Genomic DNA, 20116 nt, shown 5'->3' on the forward strand with positions numbered 1-20116 from the left:
CGTCGCTTCGCTCGTCCCCACTCCTATATCATTTTCTTTTGATTCAAGCTTGATGGCAAGCTTCCGTTCCCTCGGTGGATCTGGAGTGATCGGGTCGTGTTTCTATAATAAAAGAGGATCTATTTAATTATACAAGAGGAAGTTTGTGGAACGAGGTAATCGATGTAAGTACTTTATACACCCATAAGGAGGAGTAACACAAAAACACTTTCAAATCCTGCTGCAACCTCTTCAGTATGTCCAACAACTTTAGAGAAATCATATACTTGCTCGTTCTTGGGGTTCAAGACGTCGGAAAGACTTTAATGGTTAGCCGAATGGTCGGCGATCTTTCCATTGTAAGTTTCCATACATTAGGGTTTTTTCTAATTCTAAATACACCGAGTCTGGCTACGTAATTCTTTTCAGCTTCATCTATCAGAAGATAACCACACTAAACCTATGAAATATCCTGTCATGCCGGAGATAGGTAATTCGGTAAAGCTCGAGCTTATACTCCAAGAATCCTCGACCTCAGGAGAATTGAGCAAAATAATTGTTGGAAATAATAACTTCCCATCAAATGTCGTGTTATTGCGTTTCGAATACGACGTCAGAGAAGAGATGTGGAGCTGAGGAAAAGTCAACCGATAAGGAAGGTTTGAGCGCATCAAAAGAAACGAGCATTTGGGATACAGACGATGAAGAGGAATGGAGAGCTAATTGGAGCATTAATATTCAGTGGTCACAACGCGTTTTTTCTTTTGGTCTCGTTATCATCCCTACATCTTATATTCCCATGTAAATTATTTATTTTAGGATTATTACATTTTTGATATCTCCTTATTATCTATAGGACTTGAGATGCCGTTGTGAGTGACTTGTTAATTATGTATATATACTAATTGTTTGCCATTGCATTTGGTTTTCTTTCTTTTTACTTCAGTGAACTTTGATACTATCGATCATCAATCCCATTTCCAATCCTCAAAATGAATCCAATTCCATCAAACGAACAAGCATCACAAACGAGCACCCAAAAAAAGACCACAACAACTAATACAGAAATAAATACGAACGAGATGATAGCAAATACCATAAAGAGATTTACAACTGGTGTACCAATTGTTTACAAGGATTTTGAACCAACACCTGGACTCGAAACTTTTGAGAAGATCTCTAAAGTTATGTTTCCCAATGAAGGGCCATGCAAAAACGTGTCTGCTGGATGCCGTTTCAAGGCATCTAATGCTGGTAAAATCTGTCTCAATTGTTTGGTATGCTTCAATAAATCAAGTCATTTTCGCAAAAACTAATATTAGATTCAGGCGCTTGGCAAGAAGTAGCCTTATAATGTATAAAGTCAAGAAGATCACGATTTCTGGTTTAGGTATATAATCCCAGTCTACTACTTGCGTTTTTAGAAAAAGTCACTTACTGAAATCTTAGAGAACTATGATCGAGTTCAGTAGCTGAGTAACACGAATGGAACAAAAAGGATTTAAGGGGAATAACTTACATCTGCTTGGACCTCGAACTTTATGATTCTACATCGCGATGGGATATTTTCTTTGAGGAGCTAGTTCGGTTTATAGATGCCGGATATGCTGACCCTCGCAAAATTTGCATACCTCATATATAAGTAGTGATAAATCTGAACTTCATTCACATTTTTAGCTTAACACGGTGATTTTCTCCTTATTCATGATTACCCATAACCTGGCTCAGCTTCTCAAGAAACCCCGCTACTCTCTTCTAGTATCAAAGGCATCCTATTCGGGAATGTGTAGTTCTATTGTTTCTTTAAACACTCTTTAAATTTATGTATTATGGATAACATCGGCTTCTAAACTTACAATTCCCACCCTTCAGTTTTCTAAGCCGCTAAATTCATACAGTATGCTAATTTTGAAGAGTTCTTACCTCTAACGATCTACATCATCTGAACTTTGTTTAGTCTTTTGTCTTCAAATAGTCTTCACTTTACTTCCTATGTCCCTTTTCTTTCACCATATGTAATTAGACAATCTTCTAAGTCTTTCTAAATATTAATCCATGGCCTGATATATCTTCGTGCGAGAATCAACCCTCTCGGGTGTAGGAAATAGTATCCTCATGCACGCTAGCTAGGTACCAGGAACTTGATGCCATTCACTATAGTATAACATTCCCCACGATGCTCGGTATTTTTATCTTGTTCTGTGATCAAATAAAGGGAACCTTGGTGATGAAAATTCTATATAATAGTAGTTAGCTGACATTTATCTAAGTTCAAAAAGGGTACTACACTCTGCCTAACTCACTTTTATCTTCCAAATTACTTTTTGCAACATTCACGTTCATGTCTTCCTATCTGATCGGGTCTTTTAATGGGCTAAGGGGCGCCAGACCAATTTGCAATTGGATAAAGTTTTGCGATCAATCTGGAACCGACGAGGAGCTTCAATCTATCTGGAGTTATATAGATAAAGACCCGATAATGGAGAAGTGTCTACTTGAATCGCCATCTGGAAAAACTGTGTTAGTTATACTCTTTATTCCTGAAGAGATATCCTCATATACTAATGATCTCTATGTAGCTTTGTTCTGAAAGTCGGTTCCCACGACGCATCTCTCGAATCGAAAAACCCCCAGGACCCTTCTGAATTATATATAATCTTGATTGAGACATGGAATGGAAAAATCATAGGGCTCCGAGATGTTATGCAAGAGTTGAAAGCGATCGTTGAGCAATATGAGGTCCCCCAACTGGGCGGGATGCCGATGCTTTCGTATCCAAAATCATTGCAAAAACGTATGGAGGAGTCTCAACAGAGGTTTGGTAAGGGTATAATGGGTTCAAAGCGGAAGTTTACAGACATCAAACAAGAGGATGACTCGGAATGTCTGAAGAAGATTAAGTCAAATGCCTATTGTATGTTCTTGAATGAAAAAGAGGCAAGTGATGATAAATGTGATGAGGATGTGATCAAAAACTGGAGGTTGAATTGGAAAAAAAAGCGGGAGGAAAATCGAGAGAGAAAATATCGGTGTTGTGAATCTTGTATGGTCAAGATTGGTTCAGAGGGTATATGTGAAAGGTGTGAAAGGATTGAGAGGGAAAGGAAGCAAGTTTTGCATTGCATGGTTTGTTCTGCTTCGATAGTAGGCGGAGGTACATGTCAAGAGTGTCGTGATGACGCATTTGAAAACTGGAGAAATACAATCTTTTAAGGAAAAATGTAAATCGGAAGAGCAGTCAGTAACTTTTACAAATGGATATTCTTTAAAGAAACCCTAGAAAAAGTAAGCAAATTAAAAGCAAATTCAACTCAATTCAACTTATTCTTATAATTTAACTTCAATCCAACTATTATATCATATATTCGATTTGTCCCTAAGCCTAAATAAGACTAAGTCTTCCACTATTATTAGAATATTAATATTATTATCATATTCTAAGAGTTAGCCTCCAAGAGTTCTTTCCACGAGTGCATTACATCATTTGAGGAACAGCCATCATATTCAATGACATTTAGCGATATTAATAAATCGATCATGTGATGACGGAACGCCTTACTGAAAAGGCGTTCCTGAATATTCAGGATGGGCCATTTCTTATGAACTGCATATTTATAATGTCCCAAATAAAGCTCCCCTGTTTATAGTCGGGGTCTATGTAGGTAATTGAACCAATAAGTGTTGTTTACTATCAAGTCTTTGGTGTGTTTTTCGTTCATGAATGAGTGCAAGGTTCTCATTCTATATCCTGGCGTTTCTTGGTTGATATACTTGACTTTGAGTCCACACAATTGATTAGAAATCACTTTAACTACTAAAGTCTAAATTTAATCTAATTAATTTAGTATTACTTTTTTCATACGTACTTGACAAAATTATTAAATTATTGGTAATCGGGACGAAGCGTAGTCTTCGTCATATACTGATTTTACCACCACAGGGTGCATAAATGGTCCACAGATCATTCGATCACGTGTAATACCTAAGCGGTTGTTAGCACTAAATCATTTTCGCTTAGAATCCCAGGCGCTTTGTGAAACGGAGTTGTCGCAGGGACCTATATATATTGTTTTCTCAGCTCACTTTCTACTAAACCATTTTCATTCATTGTCCCAGGCGTTTTTACAAATAATGGTTAGTAAAGGATCATGATGCATGCATGCTTTCATCACTCGACTGCACTTATCTAATCATTTAAATGTCCCAGATGCTTTCCATATGGAGCTTAGCAGGACCACAATAATTATTGTTTGCATAGTTCCTATCAATAAATTGACTTGATTGCTCCTGGTCATAGGCAGTCTACCGGCAGGTTCTCCCATCAACAACTTCAGTTCCTGTTTCTGCATACCCAGCACCTTGGAGTATTTTATATCCGGTTCTATATGCTTGTCTGCAATGCAGAGGGCATTTTTGTTTGTGGTGCATCGTGGGTATCGACCTTGATCTAATTTGTTATTTCGTATCTAATGTCATTTTCTGGATAGTGGTATCATGTTGTTGCATTCAAAAGGCCGACGTTTCATGTCTCCATATCCCAACATGCAATGACAGAGGTTCAGATTGTGTCCGGTGAAGAAATGAATTCGATCAATATAAAATGATAGATGACTCCCCAAATCAAATTTGGCTCAGAAACTAAATACTTCATTTACTTTCTGCATTTTCCTCCCCTTATCATCATTGTACATAGCTGAATATGGACGTCGGATCGTCAATCGAAATATCTGAGGACGAGAGGTCGACCGAAACCTCGAGCAATACCAGTCATGCAAAAATCATTGCATTTGCGTGTTTCAAGGTGAAGTCAATCAAAGTTTTATTCAAAGTCACAACTATTGATGGATGTATCTTAGTGCGCAGGGAATAATATCTTCCATCATCTCAAACCAGAGAAGTGCAGGTATTGCAAGCATAATTGTCGCAAGTATAAGGGCGGAGACGGCGTGTGTCATGGGTGCAAATGGGTTTATGGTTATGATGGGTAAATGACATTGATGATGGAGGGTGAGAAGTGAAGATGGATGGCAGGATGGGACGGGCAGGTGGAACAGCAGATAGAATTGCTTGGCTGCAGCCTGCAGGTTTGCGAGGGGTATGATGATTGCATACAATCAATATACTTTACATTTATCTGGCATCCCAGAGTGTGTCAGGAATAGTAAATGGCGAGGATATACAAATGATCATCATTATCATCATCCTTGTTTTTTTTTCTATTTTCCACTCCTCATTGATCCCAATCTGAGACTGTCCCCCTACACTTCTGTCTCCACTGTAAAAGTTCTTTGGAAAATAGTGATGAATCAATAATACACGCGTTAACCATTTCTTCCAACTCTGCGATAGCTATTTCCATGTTCTCAAATCTCCGACCAGTCCATATCTCCACAAACTTTGTACATGCTTCAGAATGAACCTGGATCCTTTGAAAATGTGGGATATCGCGGTGGCAAAGCTTTAGAATAAAGCTGAATAGCGTGTCAGCAGATGAATGTAGTCTTATTTAAATGAGGGATGAGACTGACAAGTATTCCCCAGAGGATGATGCTACTATTTGAGTCTTGTTTCGATTCAGATCAGTATCCGGAATACACTGGCATATATCCCGAAACTCTTGGTTGCTCTTAATTCCCTCACTCGTAACATCATTCGTATTGTAAACTTGGATTCCTCTGTATTCGGGTTGGTTGGTAGGGTGTCTTATTCCCTTATAACATCCGACAGCGTAAAAAGGCATAAATATGGAGCTCTGTAAATCCTTTGACGGTTCCAAGATAAATTTCGGAGAACCTGCAATCAATATCGTTGCAAATTGGATATATGATTCTGAAAATATACCTCGAGTAGTTGCACGGGCCAGTTGAAGAGTCGTCACTAGGAAAGTTGAAAAGATAGCTTTTTATATAATGATAACCCTGCGTAAGAATCCCCTCATCGAAAAGGAGTTTATGGGCACAGTAAAATTACAAGGGTTTCAGAAGTGCATAGTAAAGTAGGAGAATTCCCGAATCAATGCTTGGCTTTGGAGAGCGCTGTACTTCATGTAGGTGACATCTCTGGGGTTTGAGTTCAATCGCTTGCATGTATACCGCACCTCTTGGAATCCTTATGCACCTCTTAGACCCCTGGTCAATCATCCATGCTCATACTGTATGCGATTTCCGAATATTCCTCGGATATTCGCAAGATCCACGCTCTGGTTGACTATAAACCTGTGAGACCGCTTATTTTCTGGTGCATGGCCTAATCTAATCTCAATCCTGCCACGCACCACATCATATACACTCTAATTTTCTTTTTCGGCGTCCTTCTGGCCTCAACGACGTGCAGAAATTATTATGATTGGACGCAGGATTGATGTGATCATGGAACAAATGTTTGCAGAAGAAATTCAAACTTCGCAAGGGCAAGGCCTAAAGACAGCGATGTTCAAACAAGTATTTAACAAAGCAAGCATTTGCTTTTAGGCAACGTTCGTTCATCATGTAATACAATAAGTTATTCTCAGCCAAAACAAGATATAGAAGTCATTCATCAGAGCCTCACTTCTTTCGATTCTCTCACCGAAGCAACTAATCTTGTTTAAGAAATCAGATTGCAAACTTAAAGACTTGATTTCACATTCTTTTTGGTTTCATTTACACTCTAAAATCGAGGTCTTGATCAATCTTCGTTAGCACAATCAAGTCTTGATTTCCAGCAACTATATTGCAGATATGAGTGATCTTGATCTTGATCTTGATCTTGAAGGTCTATGGATTCAGTGTGAAAGACCGAACGATCAAAAGACTCAATCATGTACATGCACATATTGCTCAGACCAAAGAACTCACTATTCAAAAGACGACTTGCGGTTACATATCGAAGAACGACATGGCGGTAATATCACCTCTCATGTCCATGGATTCCAGCAACATCCAGAAGCCCTTGAGCCCCAATTAGTACTCATGAGGTCAGTTTATAATCTTGAAAACCATTCTATAATCCAGGGATTCAAAACTAACAGAGGTTTGTTTCAAGATCTATAGATGACTCGCACCATTACGAGGTGGTAGTTGAATCAATAGTGCCTTCACAAGAAGTACAATTTCCAAACTACATTGCTACGAACAACAAAGAAACCCTTACAGATCGATTCTCCACAATGGCAGACGCGGGCGATGACGTCTCAACGATTTTATCTGCTTCGTTTCGAGAAGTTTCCGTTTCAACTCTTCCTGCGAAAGAAAAAGCGCGACTATTTACTCAAAATGAAAAGCAGCACTACCAACACCACCCGAATCAAGAATGCTATCATGATAAGGCCAATATCCAGCCTGCCAAATCATCCAAGCAATCTGAACGCAACAAATCCGACATTATGCTTCAATTCAAAACAAGGCACATCTCTCAAAAGCAACTTATAGTTGAGGCCCGAGGCTTATATGCAGGACTTCAAATGGTGGCAGCCAAGTGTATCGAAGTTGACGAAAAGCTAGCTATACTGCAGGGCGATTCTCCTGTACCGGAACCGTTGAATGACAAACAATGGAACGCCTTGAACGAATTGCATCACACTTTGATTTACGCATTTTATGATTTATTTCAAGTCCTTCAACATCCATCTGCGAGTCTTGCTCTGCAAACACTACCATCAAAACATTTTTTGCCTGGTCGAATGTGGCGACATGCCATTCATTCCTTCCTAGAAGTACTCAGAGCTCGATTGCCTACCTCCCACGATAATATGATTGCATTCATGAATTCTACATATTCGATGCTAGGAATATTCTATGAGACTGTACCGGCTTTCCAAGATGTTTGGATTGAGTGCTTGGGCGATTTAGGAAGATTCAGAACGGCTGTTGCAGTTGACAATACGGAAGACAAACAGATATGGAACAGTGTCGCACGTTATTGGTATTCAAAGGCTTCCGACAGAGCCCCAGCGACTGGTAGATTATATCATCACCTTGCCATTCTAACATATCCAAACTCGGACCCTCTATCGGGACTATATTACTATGCAAAATCTTTGTGTGTTGCAACGCCCTTCACTCCCACAAAAGAATCGCTAGTTAAATTCTTCCATCAGGTTAAGAGCAAGCAAGTCCAGCTACCTTCTTTCAATACGACTTTCGTTCTAGCTCATAGTTATATATTCACTTATACAAACATGGAGCAATTTGAGCGTACAGTTGAAAAATTCCTTAGCCTTCTTGATAGCCATATCGGCCAGGTCACAAGGAAGTTTATGGAGGAGGGCTATCATATTTCGATCTCAAATATCATTGCAGCTATTGGCTTCGGTTCTGGAGATAATCCTGTTACGAAGTTGATGATGCATTCTTCGACTCATAATACTTCAGAGGACTACATGGGAGGTACGCAGAATGATTTATCCCAGCCTACAACGGCATTCCGATATGCTGAATATCTGAATAACTCCGTGCTTGAGATTGTTTTGAAACGCATTGGCGATCTTAATGTACTTCCTTTCGTTCATGTTACCCTGGTTTATTTGCATCATATATCTCAATTTGACAATGCAACAGCTCTCTTAGCACTGGGCTTTCCTTGGCAATTGTTAAATATCATGTTGAATACATTGTTGTGTTCTTATGGAACGCTCGAGTGTATTGAGCACAATGGATTTCCATCGTTAAAGAAGAACGAGAATGATTATGTTCGCCCCTTTCCAGAAGATTATGCTATGAGGGGTTTATCGTGGGCCGAAGGTTTATATCCGGAGGAATATTTTCTGGACGAGAACGTTGACGAGGAAGAAAAATGTCAAGAACTGCCGTCAATGCTAAAGCAACGTCAAGAACGTATACTTTGGCTTGCTTGCCGTGTTGCTGCTCGGGTTAGTCCATGGCTTATATTCAACAGTTCGAAGTCCGAGTTTACCACAGAAGCCAGATCTGCCGACTTACAATCCGAGAGAACATGCTGAATGGTTTCCACTTCTACAAGGAAAAAAGGATATACTTTGCAGGACTGAAGGATATTAGATTGTCTAAATGTAGCCTGATATTGAAGGAGACACGTCATCGGCCAATATCAGGGCAGCAAATGTACCTTCTGACTGAGAAAGTTCAATTTTCAATGAGTGATATGGAAAATCATGGATAGAACTGGGTAGATAGAGGATTACTTGTTTCAATTATTTTGTTTTTCTCCAAGTAAAAGCCTATTTCATCATTTCAGGTTATAATTTTGCCGCATAGTGACCTGTTTTTTGTGATCTTCAATCTCGCTACTACAGACCCAAGTCCTTGATTTTTGAATGACCATAAAGTCTCAAGCGTTCATCGTGTGACTTGAATTATATCAACAGCCTCCAATAAATTTTACCTCTTGGCGAGAGACTGAGGTCGTAGTGAGTTTGAAGTGGCATCAAATGAGGAGGATCTTAAAAGTACTCCTCAGCTGCTTGCTTGCAGGTGCCAGCCCAATTGATACATGGCTTACGCTTCCAACCTTATAAATTAATATATCATCAAAATTTACATGGATCAACTCAGTTAGTACTATAAAGGGAAAATGAAGTTCAATAATCATCCCATTTTTTCTTTCATTGTGGAACAAGAAATTAGTGAATCGAAGTCTTCGACTCGAAGAAACTTAGACTAAAATTCGAAAATGAATTATTGCGTCCCCAGGGGTAGTCAGGATATTATTTTTTGAAGGATCTGGATGCAACAAATTCAAAGCCATTAATCTACCTTTCTGCATCAAGAATAGGAAACCCTCCCAGAATTTCTAGATTTCTCCAAATAGATTCGCGAATTCGTTCAGCCAGTCGATTTCAGAAGATACGAGAATGTCCGAAAAAGTGTTGCTTCGATCCTGAGAAATCACAGATCCTTGTCGACTTTGTCCATTTATTCGAGAGACCGAAACTTGCGCGCCCATGCACATACTTCATAATGATCCTTGTGAAAAGGCCATAAATTTGCCCAGCTGTTATCATCGGAAGATTTCCAAACCTCGCATAATGTGAGTTGAATTGGCAGAAGAATCTAGGGTGATTGAACAGGTGTCGTACATTGTCGTTAGTTGATCGGTGGTTTTCATCCCCCTTTCCAATTGAAAGAGACTTGGCTGGTACAAAACGGTTATGGACATGCCGGATAAGTCTACAGTAATTTAAAATGCGCATATAGGATACTAGGGTTGAGCTCAGAACGGCTGAAGAAGTATGTGCCTTATACTCATACCAATTATAGGTATCTCATTAAGTATGTGTTAAAGCTTGAAGAGTGGTCTCTCTCTCCCTTCCTTATTCTCGTTCATTTCCCCAGAATTTAGATACCTTTAAATCCTACAAAATGAGTCAGATGAATGAGCAATATCTCGAATATACACAAAGACAACCACTACTCCAAGTACCAAAAAAAATCCTACCATCACAGCCAATGTACATCTTCAATAAAGCGAATTTTGATCAAATTGGAGTGAATATTGTTGATCGTCAAAAGAGGACATTTGAGGAGACCAGACGCAGAACCAGTGTAGCTGGGAATCAGAATATAAACCCACTCATAACAATAGGGCAACAATCGGGCAACCATATAATCTTGAATGGGGAACATCATGGCATCTCGAAAACCTCATTCCGATGCGAACTTTGCAGCTCGACATTTACTGCTTTTAGCAGCTTAAAGAGACATAATGAAACTTCCAAATACCATCTAGGTGTTCTTGCTCGACGATCGAAACTCTCTAGCATAAACTATCAGCCTTCGATAGCCAATTTTATTGGAACGTCTATTAAGTCTATTGAGACTACGAAATCTCCTACTTTTACTTCTTATCAAACAATACCTTCTTCTCAAGAATTGGAAAGCCATACTCTCAGTTACCATGTTCTACCGATTAAATTTAACCACCCTCTTGAGGATACAGAAGTTCTTGCTGGAGGCTTCCTTGGAATTGGAAGGGCACGGATCAGAACAACACTCTTTCCTCGAGACGACTATGAATTATTCATGTATCAATATAATCAAAATGTTAGTGTGGTAACTCCAATTCCCTTTTGTATGCTTTACTAACTCAAAGACTCACAGATCCATCCGAACCCGAATCTGCAACCCGAATTGCAGGTCAATAATGATCTCAATTTCTCAATTCCACAAGTTCAATCATTCCAAGCATTCTCTCATCCTCTATATTTCGATCCCATAGGTCTCGGTACCTACATTCCAAATGGAGAAGATAGCAAATTCCAAGATGCCGGTCGGTCAGAGTCCACAGAGACTTTGACGTACAACATCAATCAATTTGAAGCTCATAGTGTAGAAGCTTATTATACTAATAATAAAGAAGCGAGGACTACATCCAATACTCACAAAAATGAAGAGTATCTCGAATGCAATCTTGGAAAATGCCAAAAAACGTTCAAGAAGCCCAAGCTCTTACGCGCTCATCGAAAGTTCTGTCAGACCATCGGAAAACCTCATAAATGCTCTTATCCAGGTTGTCCAAGGGCTTACAAACGTCCTGCCGACCTCAAAGCACACGAAACCTCAAAGCACACGGAAAGACGAGCCATATGAAAGTATTTTGATTACACACTCCGTCTCCTAATGCCAGCAATCAAACCACCTTTTGAATTTTCTGATCTCAATATAAGCAGATAAGCTCGATCTATCATCCGCCACCAGCCTGCTGCGTTAGGTGAAAATTCGATATTCAGCTTATAATGTCTATTTATTTCGACACATGATTCAAAGGCTCGATGAACAATGATGTGTTACATCGTTAAGGAATTGATGGAACTTTTCCATATTGAAATGATACAAAGTTTGGTTTCAATTATTTTTTTTATTAATTGCTTTTTTATATTTTCACATAATTATGATAAATCAGCAACAATATTTCAAAGATGTGACTTTTGTTTAACCTCGCTCGACGACGATACCACTTGTCTAAACATGATCTTCGAAGGAGCCGGGCTTCCGCTTCTGATACCTTCCTCATATTTTTGTACATATTAAACTGTGTATTCTATTCGTGCCACTTTTTGTGACGACAACAGGTTCAAGGCATTATAGAAAAGAATCAGTTATCATAACTAGAGAATAACAAACTACTGTACAAAGAGTGAACCTGTAAGAGGCTTTTATAGGTCTCCCGAGGGGACCAAGAGCGAAGCGAGATTTCACCTGCCAGGTGGGGTAAATGGATGACTAATCTAGGCCTGAGGCCAGATCGTCACACTTTTCCCACCTTAGCTCCGAGCTTCTTACAACAACCTGATAATTACGCGAATACGCTTCATAAGTTGAGAAAGTACACGGAAACACACGAGCAAAGCGTTTGCGCTTCTACTTCATATCGAAATAAGGTGTTCAGACAAAACGGCTGGAAATATTGTTTGTGCGATGCCAGAAATACCGCTGGAGGCGCTGCTACATGCACTTGTGGATATTCTTATTGCTTTAAGTGTAGAGTTTAAAAAAGAGAATACTCAGTCTGAGGGGACCAAGTTGAAAGGGTGTGAAATGGACAGTGAAACCGAGTATAGTGGTTTTTACTTTTGATTTTTATGGGGTATAGGCGTGCATATTTATGGATGTGTGTGTGAGTGTTTCTTCAATCGCTATATATTAGTTGGGTAGTTGTTGGGATGGTAGGGGAGGGGAGAGAAGAGGAAGTGGGAATGTGGATTTGGATTAGAGTGGAGGGTGGAGGGTGAATGATAGAGGGACTAAATAGTGGATTCAAGGGATGAAGACGGAGAAAGGAGGAGGGGGAGGGGGAGGGGGAAGAAGAGGAAGAAGAAGGAAGAGGAGAGAACTCAGATACATAATATATTTTTATATTTTTTGACTTTTAACTCTGCCTTTTGACATGTGTAATGCTCTGCTTTTCTTGTGGGATACAGTCAAGTAAGGATTAATTTGACATTCTCGTAATAGTATACTAACTGAAAAGAAGAAAGAAGAAAGAAGAAAGGAAGAAAGAAAAAAATCTTTCAGGCACTTCTTTTTTGAGCACAGAGAAAGGGGTGTGGTGAGAGGAAAGTGATATTTAGCTAGGTAAGTTCAGTACCCCTCTTTTGGGCCACCTCATAAATCTCACCGCTCTAACCAACCGCCTCTCTTCAATCTTTAATAATTCAACAACTACTGAATCAATTGATTCAAAATTTTGATATATTATCAATTATATCATAGGAGATGGTTGTACCGAAGATGATATTGCTATGTCACTTAGTGCTATAACAGGAGGTATAACTATTTGAAAAGCTGGTTTGAATTATAGGATATTTTGTACTACTCTTCAAAACTATATAAAAGGTTACCTTTCGTATTAAAGCAGTGCTCAAAATATGCGAAAGATAATCCCGATATAGGAGAAAGCATTAATAGAATGGATATAAGTTCAAGAGGCTTTGGGCATTAGTACTACACATCGGCAGATACAAGAAATTAGCGAAACCCTTTTTGAGGTGAAAGGAAGTGAATCTATATTTGGAAAACGATAGATGCACAATTTTCTACTTAGAAATCCTGAAATTCGAACCAAAAGACAAATCAGAATCGATAATCAATATATTTCAAATACTATTACTGAAATTATTAGTAAGTTCTTCAAAAATTTGAATTTGCTAATTATTATTCACATTAAATCGGAAAACAAATGGAATCTGGATAAAGCTGGTATTATAAAAGGCTAGAGCTTAAATAGTATGGTACTTAGAAATACTGAGGGATACTTTATTCAAAAGAAGTAGCTTAGTATAAGAAGTTGGACCTCTTTTATTGAATGTATCTTTGCTATAGGAAAAGTACCATTATTTCTTATTATATATAAGGATAAAAGTATTCAATAATAATAATTCTCTACTGAACTTGATATATATAAGGATTGGAAATTCTATGCTACAGAAAATAAGTGGATTATTAATGAAATAGATCTAGTATAGCTAAAAGAGATCTTTATTCCTCAAATCGTCTCCTTTGACCCAAAAGAGGCTAGATTGCTTATTTTAGACAGACATAGAAGCCACAAAACTACTCAATTCATACTTAAATACTTTAAGAACAATATACACCTCTTATTCCTTCCTCCACATACGTCACATATACTACAACCTCTTGATTTCTCGATATTCTCTTCTCTAAAACGCGAATACTGGCATGAGCTCAATAAATTAGGTTCATTATCTGATTCTGTTGGGCAGACTTCGTAAGGTGTATTAAACATATGATATATGGGTTAAGGTTAGATTATCATTCTGTCTACCCCCTTCGAAGAAAGGGGTGGCTACTCTATATGTGTCACTATCCTAGGTGAGATAATCACATGACATAATGTCACGTGATGTTCACGTATTCCGAGTTCCAACAATAGTGATGGGATTCAAGTACACATATGGTGTTCTTGAAAACATCGATAATATATCTTCTATCCTTGCTCAATGATAAATTGTCTCATAGACTCAATGATTATCCTAAATATCCAAATGGGACATCATTCTAGAGGCCAGCATATTCATAATCAAGACCCGCGCATTCAAACTGGGATGGGGTCATTTTTGAGGTTAGTCGGGATAGAATATCCAAATTTTTAACCAGATATTAAATTCTCGCCCTAGACCTTCGGCTATCATGCCAGGGGCTGGGGATGGAAGACTCAATACGCCGACCAAAGGTTTGAGTTGATTGAAATTCGTCCTATCTAGTAGACCTATAAGAATATATATAGTTGCGAGACTCCTCTCTGCTCTGATTCTGTACTCCTCAACTCTTTTCCACCAAAACCTAACATTATCCTTATAACTATTATGTCTGAGACTTTTTCGATTATATCTGCAATTATTCTATTCCTATCTATCACTTGCTTTGTACTGGCTCTCAACAAATACAGAATAATAAGTAAAAGGTCTGTGAGCTTCCATCCTCGGGATTGGGGAGATCTTTGGCGATTAATGTTCTTGTGGACTATGATTATTTCTCTCAACATCTCAATAATTGTTGCGGTAAATATCTCAAATGAGAAGCTTGTTTCAATTCTTTGTCCTTTACTCAACAAAGTTATTATACTTCTTCAAGTAGGTATATTTATATTAGAATATGATTTCTCATGATGCTAATATTGGTTTTTAGGTGTATGCCATCAATCAATCAAGTATTTTCATAGTTTTCAAAAGAGAATTGTGGTACAGAAGATTTTTCAACACCTTTTTTGTATGTTCCACACTTGGGTATGTCATACTCGCGGTACTAGATTTAAGTCTTTGGTCATTTCCAAGCGAATATCTTTTCTTGGCAGTCATCAAATTCTTGCTATTGCTCCAAGCCTCTTGCAACAAAAATTCTGGCAAACAGAAGAAACTTCAGCACGATGTTACAGTAGACTTGACTCTTGATGTTATAACGAATGTCATATCATGTGGTGGTAGTGCATCTATCGTTGGGTATTTCGATCTGCGAAATGGCTCAAGCAAAGTAAGACAAGCATGACACGTTGAAGAAAAGCTGGTCGGATGCTAAATATGATCATAGATTTATATGTTGCTAGCTGGTCTGTCATTCTTTCGAGCCATACTAAGTGAGAGTTGGAGATTGTGGGAAGGAAAAAATCAAGGTAGACATGAAATCGCAATTCGACTAGTGCATTCAAATTTCACCCGTACAAAAATTTCTGAGGACCAGTTTTCGAAAACTGAAGAGGCTCTCTGCATCGGAAGGATACAACAACCACTTCCAACCCTTGACATACACAGTCATCAAATATGGAGATAGAAAGCAAAACAGAGTCAATGTAAAGGATATAACAAAAATGATTGCTAGTTAACATACGCTACGCTAGGTGACGAGGACGTTTTCTTGAAGTCAAAGATGTGAAATCCACTCTTTTTCTCTTAACGTGGTCCACAGTACCAAACGGGCTATCCAAGTGCTGTGCAGTAACAAGTGACTCAATCGAAAATGGTGACCCGCTGATACTGCATGGTTGAGAGGATCCCTCCTTTAGCTGAATAGTGAAGGAGGTGCGTTTATCAAAGACCTCAATACTCACGGCTTTACTAAAGTTTCCATTTTGGTCCTTGGACGTCTCATCTTCCGTGCAACATTTGACAGGGTGCCCTTGAACAAGAAACACTGCTGAAGATTTTTTCAGCTGTTCCAAGAGAGCTTTAAATGCAGGAACATGTGCTCTGAGTCTACAAATAATGCGCCCGTGGCAAACGTACCTCCCGCGCTCCTTTCTAGGTACATCATTCAACTCGAAGAGAAAAAGCTCCGCGATTACGCATCTAGCTAGATGATCTAGTTCTTTCGATTCGCATATCGTAGATCGAGCGTGTTCTTTTACCTCTTGTATCCTGGTGGTATCGTCTAATTCTGGCTCAGGGTGATCAAACTCGATATCGAATCGGAAATACTGTTCTCGAGACCCTCTGCTACGAAGACTTCGATGCTTATGGGGAATAGTGCTTCCGAATGAAAGCTTGAAGGCACGTACAAGGCGTGGAATAAAGCCATCTTTGATGAGCCCACGACTGGGACCCATGTATGGTACATTATCTACGCGAGCTGCACCGGTGCCTAATGACACCACGAGACTTGGCTCTAGTGAGTTTGGAAATAGAGCCGAGACCTCTTGTAATGCAATATTGCCAGGATCGTTTTGCCTGACCCCGCCGTCTTGAAAAGTTCCTATACCCGGTATGCTCATTGGCTTAAAGTACCTATCAACTTTATGAGTATGTTAAGGAGAACGACAATCATGTCAAAGAAGTATCTAACCACGGAGCTGCCGACCCACATCTTGCTCTATCATTTCGTTAGCTTTTATCAAGAGACAAGGGATTGCTACACACATTTTCCAAAGGGGTATTTGGCCCAAACCGCATTTCGGTCGCAGTGCGTGATATCCTAGAATTGAGTCAAGGCTCTCTCTAGTCATTAATTTTGAGAAGTAAAACTTACCACACTTCTCAGATCTGGTTCCAATTGCATTATAATTTGTGAATATACAAGTAGAAGTATCTTGAATTGTAGTCACAGGAATTCCAATACGCGTGCCTGTTGCTGTTGCGTTCGAACAATCGAGGATAGATCTCTCTCTACCGAATTCTTCTTGCAATATGGCTTCAAGATGCTCAGCCGAGTAGCATCCATCAGCAAAGTACGAGATCAAGAAGGATGCCAAAACTGAGAATCCAGGAATCCCTGGAATGAATGCGGGAATCTTGGAGATTAACCTTGGTTGGAAGGTAAACTTTGCAAAATGCTCAGCCCTTTCTATGCACTTCTCAATGGACCATCCCATAACGCAAAGTTTGAGTGCGACGATTGCACCTGAAGAAGTTAGCCTCAAAGTCTTAGATATAACAACGAGGATTATATAGGTGATCACCGATACTTGTACCAAATACCATGTCAAAATTTTCTTGAACTGGATACGGCAAGCCGATTCGCTCCTGTAGAACCTGTAAATATTGAAGGCTTGCCACGCCACGGATACCACCACCATCGAATGTCAATACACGGATACCAGCTGTTGGGGGAATGGTCTTGATTACAACTCCGGATGTACTCAATCCACAGAAGAGGCAGCTTTCAACCTCAAAGATCCAGGGGTCAAGGAGACTCAGTCTCCCAAATGTACGGACACAGTTTTCACAGATAACATGACCACATGGCAAGCCATACTGAGGTGTTCTTCGTATACAGACAACACATGTATCATCTGAACGAATAGTAAGACAGTTCAAGAACAATCTTCTTAGAATCTGGCGATGAGACTCAACTGACATATTGATTGCAGAGCGCTGTAACCCTTTAAAGAGATTATGCAGTAGCTCTTGTATTATTCTTATAAATCCCGATGGTAATAGAAGGCTTGGGGAGTTTCTATGATCCATCCATTCACAATATGCTTGATAGCATACATCTTGGTAAAGAATACGAAACACTTCAGAGGGATCGAAAACTATATAAGGTCAGTAATACGAAATTGAAGATTGTGTGGAAACCAACGATGCATGTCAGGAGGGTAATGATCTAAAAGAATACTGGAGGCGATGAGGGGGGCAGCCAGCTCCTGCAACTGCTTATGATCTTTAATCAGCGATAAAAAATTTACCAAATGATCCTTGAGTTCAGGGGCGACTGGGTTGTTAATTCGTGATTCTCGGATAAAGTCAAAGGGAACGCTGCATCCTGATCCAAAACGTGCTCCGGCTTGGTTCAAGAAAGCAAGAAAATGCTGTCCCGAAAACAACATATTGCATTTGATTCTTGCTAGTCGAACTTCGTCCGAGATATTCATCAGAAACTCTTTCAGCCGTCGATGTCGAGCTTCGGGAAGAACAGAGCTTTGAGGTAGTGAGGTAAAAATGCGAATCTTTCCAAAATGGACATAGGGATCCTTCCCTGTCTCATTGTGTAATAGCTCAAAAAATTCTTCTAGGATGCGAAATTCAAGAGCTGGTGACTCAACCACGATAACAATATGAGCATGGGTGGCTGTTGGCAATGTTGAAGGTTGTGGATTCTCCAACCAAGATGCTAAACGCTGAGCAATCGAGTGTAACCCTCCAAAATCAGAAGCAAAAAAACAGAATATATCAGTAAATGGTGACAAGATTTTCAGATGTAGATCATCTGCAGTTTTAAGCATGAGAGAATTTCCACTGGCAACGCCATTTCTTGGTCTTGGCAGCACGGTTGTAGTGACGTCATGGCAATCACCCCGCAGTAGCCGAGGCGTCGTTCGCCCACCGATTGAAAAATCGCTGTCTGCAAGAAGTATAGGTCTATCACTAAATGAGCTAGACGGATCAATATGAAGATGGATCTCCCCATTGATTCGTTTACTTGTGCATTTAATTTTAGGAGCTGATGCCAAGTCTTGAAGGGCAAGAGTCTTGTCTTTGTTGCCAATGAAGACGAATAGAGTGGGTACCTGAACTTGCATATAAGGGAGACTGTGAAGTAGAGTTTTAGCTCTGTCAGATTCCGTAAATGTTAACTCGTCATTACGAGATGATAGAGAAAGCCAACGACTATGATTACAATGTCTCATAATCGATATGCTAATGATATAGAACAGAAAATAATGAGATGAAATGAATAAGTAAATCAATAATAAATGAGTGACGAGAAGAAATGAATGATTGGATGATCGAGTAAGTGAATAATTGAGCAATCGATTGAATGAGATGAGAGGTAGATAAATCAAGAATGATAAATATATAAATATACAAATAAATGAAATATCATCATAGAATCTAAGATACGATAAATTGTAATGTCACAATTTAGACATCGCCCTATCTAAGGATAATAATTTTTTAGACCTTCCTAAATTGGACAACAAATTATTTCGTTTCAAAAGATATACATCTTGCATATTTCTATTATCATGAAATTCAGCAACTACCTATCTGGCGTAAGCAAAGTTTCAATTACATCTCGAAGCCCATAATGGAGCATTTTTGTTCTATCTGTCATCGACCAAGATCATGGAGGTATCATCTACAACAATATCATTCACAATATTCAACTACCGCTGAAATCTGTTCTCGATGCGTGAAAAAGAAATTACCGAAACCAAAGTCTATTCAACAGGAAACAGACTTCCCATCTTCACAAACCATGCGACCATCCTCACGGATAATTTATGAAGTCCATCACTATTATCACTACCATGATTGTGATCAGAAGAAAGTTACAGATGAAGGATCAGTACCATGTGCCGAGTTGCACAGTGAAAGCCCTTCGTCAGATCGACAAGACTTTGAACAACCATCCCCAGAAGTGTTCTTCAATATTAAACCGATCAACCAAAGAAGCTACCTAGGAAGATAATTCACATCGAGGATATGATTGTGTATCAAAAGATTGATTACAGGAATTTACAGATGGATGGGTCTTTCATCAATTTAACTTTCCTTAAAAAAAAGATTACTGTATGAATGTTGATTATATTCAACATAGTGAATGGCTTCAATTCATTAGCTACTATACTACAAGCCCTAAGCGAAAGCGAAAGAGACTAGCTCTTTCAGTAGGTCTATATAAGGCCTACTACTTCCTGTACATAGCTAGCTCTTCAGACAGAATACAACATAGACAATTAGGACCTACGATTACGTGGGTGCTACGTCTTCCGTATCCTTCTCAAATCA

General features: G+C 39.1%; 4 protein-coding genes across 4 annotated transcripts; 3 read left to right on the forward strand and 1 right to left on the reverse strand.

Moving 5' to 3' along the window:
• Positions 1-971: 971 nt before the first annotated feature.
• On the forward strand, positions 972-1325 carry EAF01_010124 (uncharacterized protein; the record flags this gene model as incomplete). The annotated part of the gene is made up of 2 exons (XM_038918381.1): positions 972-1256; positions 1308-1325. 2 exons carry the CDS (start codon positions 972-974, stop codon positions 1323-1325), a joined length of 303 nt encoding a protein of 100 aa, XP_038766351.1.
• A 5801-nt stretch (positions 1326-7126) lies between these two features.
• EAF01_010125 (uncharacterized protein) lies at positions 7127-8917 on the forward strand (the record flags this gene model as incomplete). Its single annotated transcript, XM_038918382.1, has 1 exon — positions 7127-8917. One exon carries the CDS (start codon positions 7127-7129, stop codon positions 8915-8917), a length of 1791 nt encoding a protein of 596 aa, XP_038766352.1.
• Positions 8918-10382: 1465 nt separating this feature from the next.
• Positions 10383-11522, forward strand: EAF01_010126 (uncharacterized protein; the record flags this gene model as incomplete). The annotated part of the gene is made up of 2 exons (XM_038918383.1): positions 10383-10976; positions 11034-11522. 2 exons carry the CDS (start codon positions 10383-10385, stop codon positions 11520-11522), a joined length of 1083 nt encoding a protein of 360 aa, XP_038766353.1.
• A 4255-nt stretch (positions 11523-15777) lies between these two features.
• Positions 15778-19011, reverse strand: EAF01_010127 (uncharacterized protein; the record flags this gene model as incomplete). Its single annotated transcript, XM_038918384.1, has 6 exons — positions 15778-16669; positions 16728-16754; positions 16802-16856; positions 16911-17282; positions 17341-17916; positions 17964-19011. The coding sequence occupies 6 exons, from the start codon at positions 19009-19011 to the stop codon at positions 15778-15780; spliced, it is 2970 nt and encodes a 989-aa protein (XP_038766354.1).
• Positions 19012-20116: the final 1105 nt, after the last annotated feature.

Source organism: Botrytis porri, assembly GCF_014898465.1.
Source record: "Botrytis porri strain MUCL 3234 chromosome Unknown BPOR_015, whole genome shotgun sequence".
NCBI classification, from domain to species: domain Eukaryota; kingdom Fungi; phylum Ascomycota; class Leotiomycetes; order Helotiales; family Sclerotiniaceae; genus Botrytis; species Botrytis porri.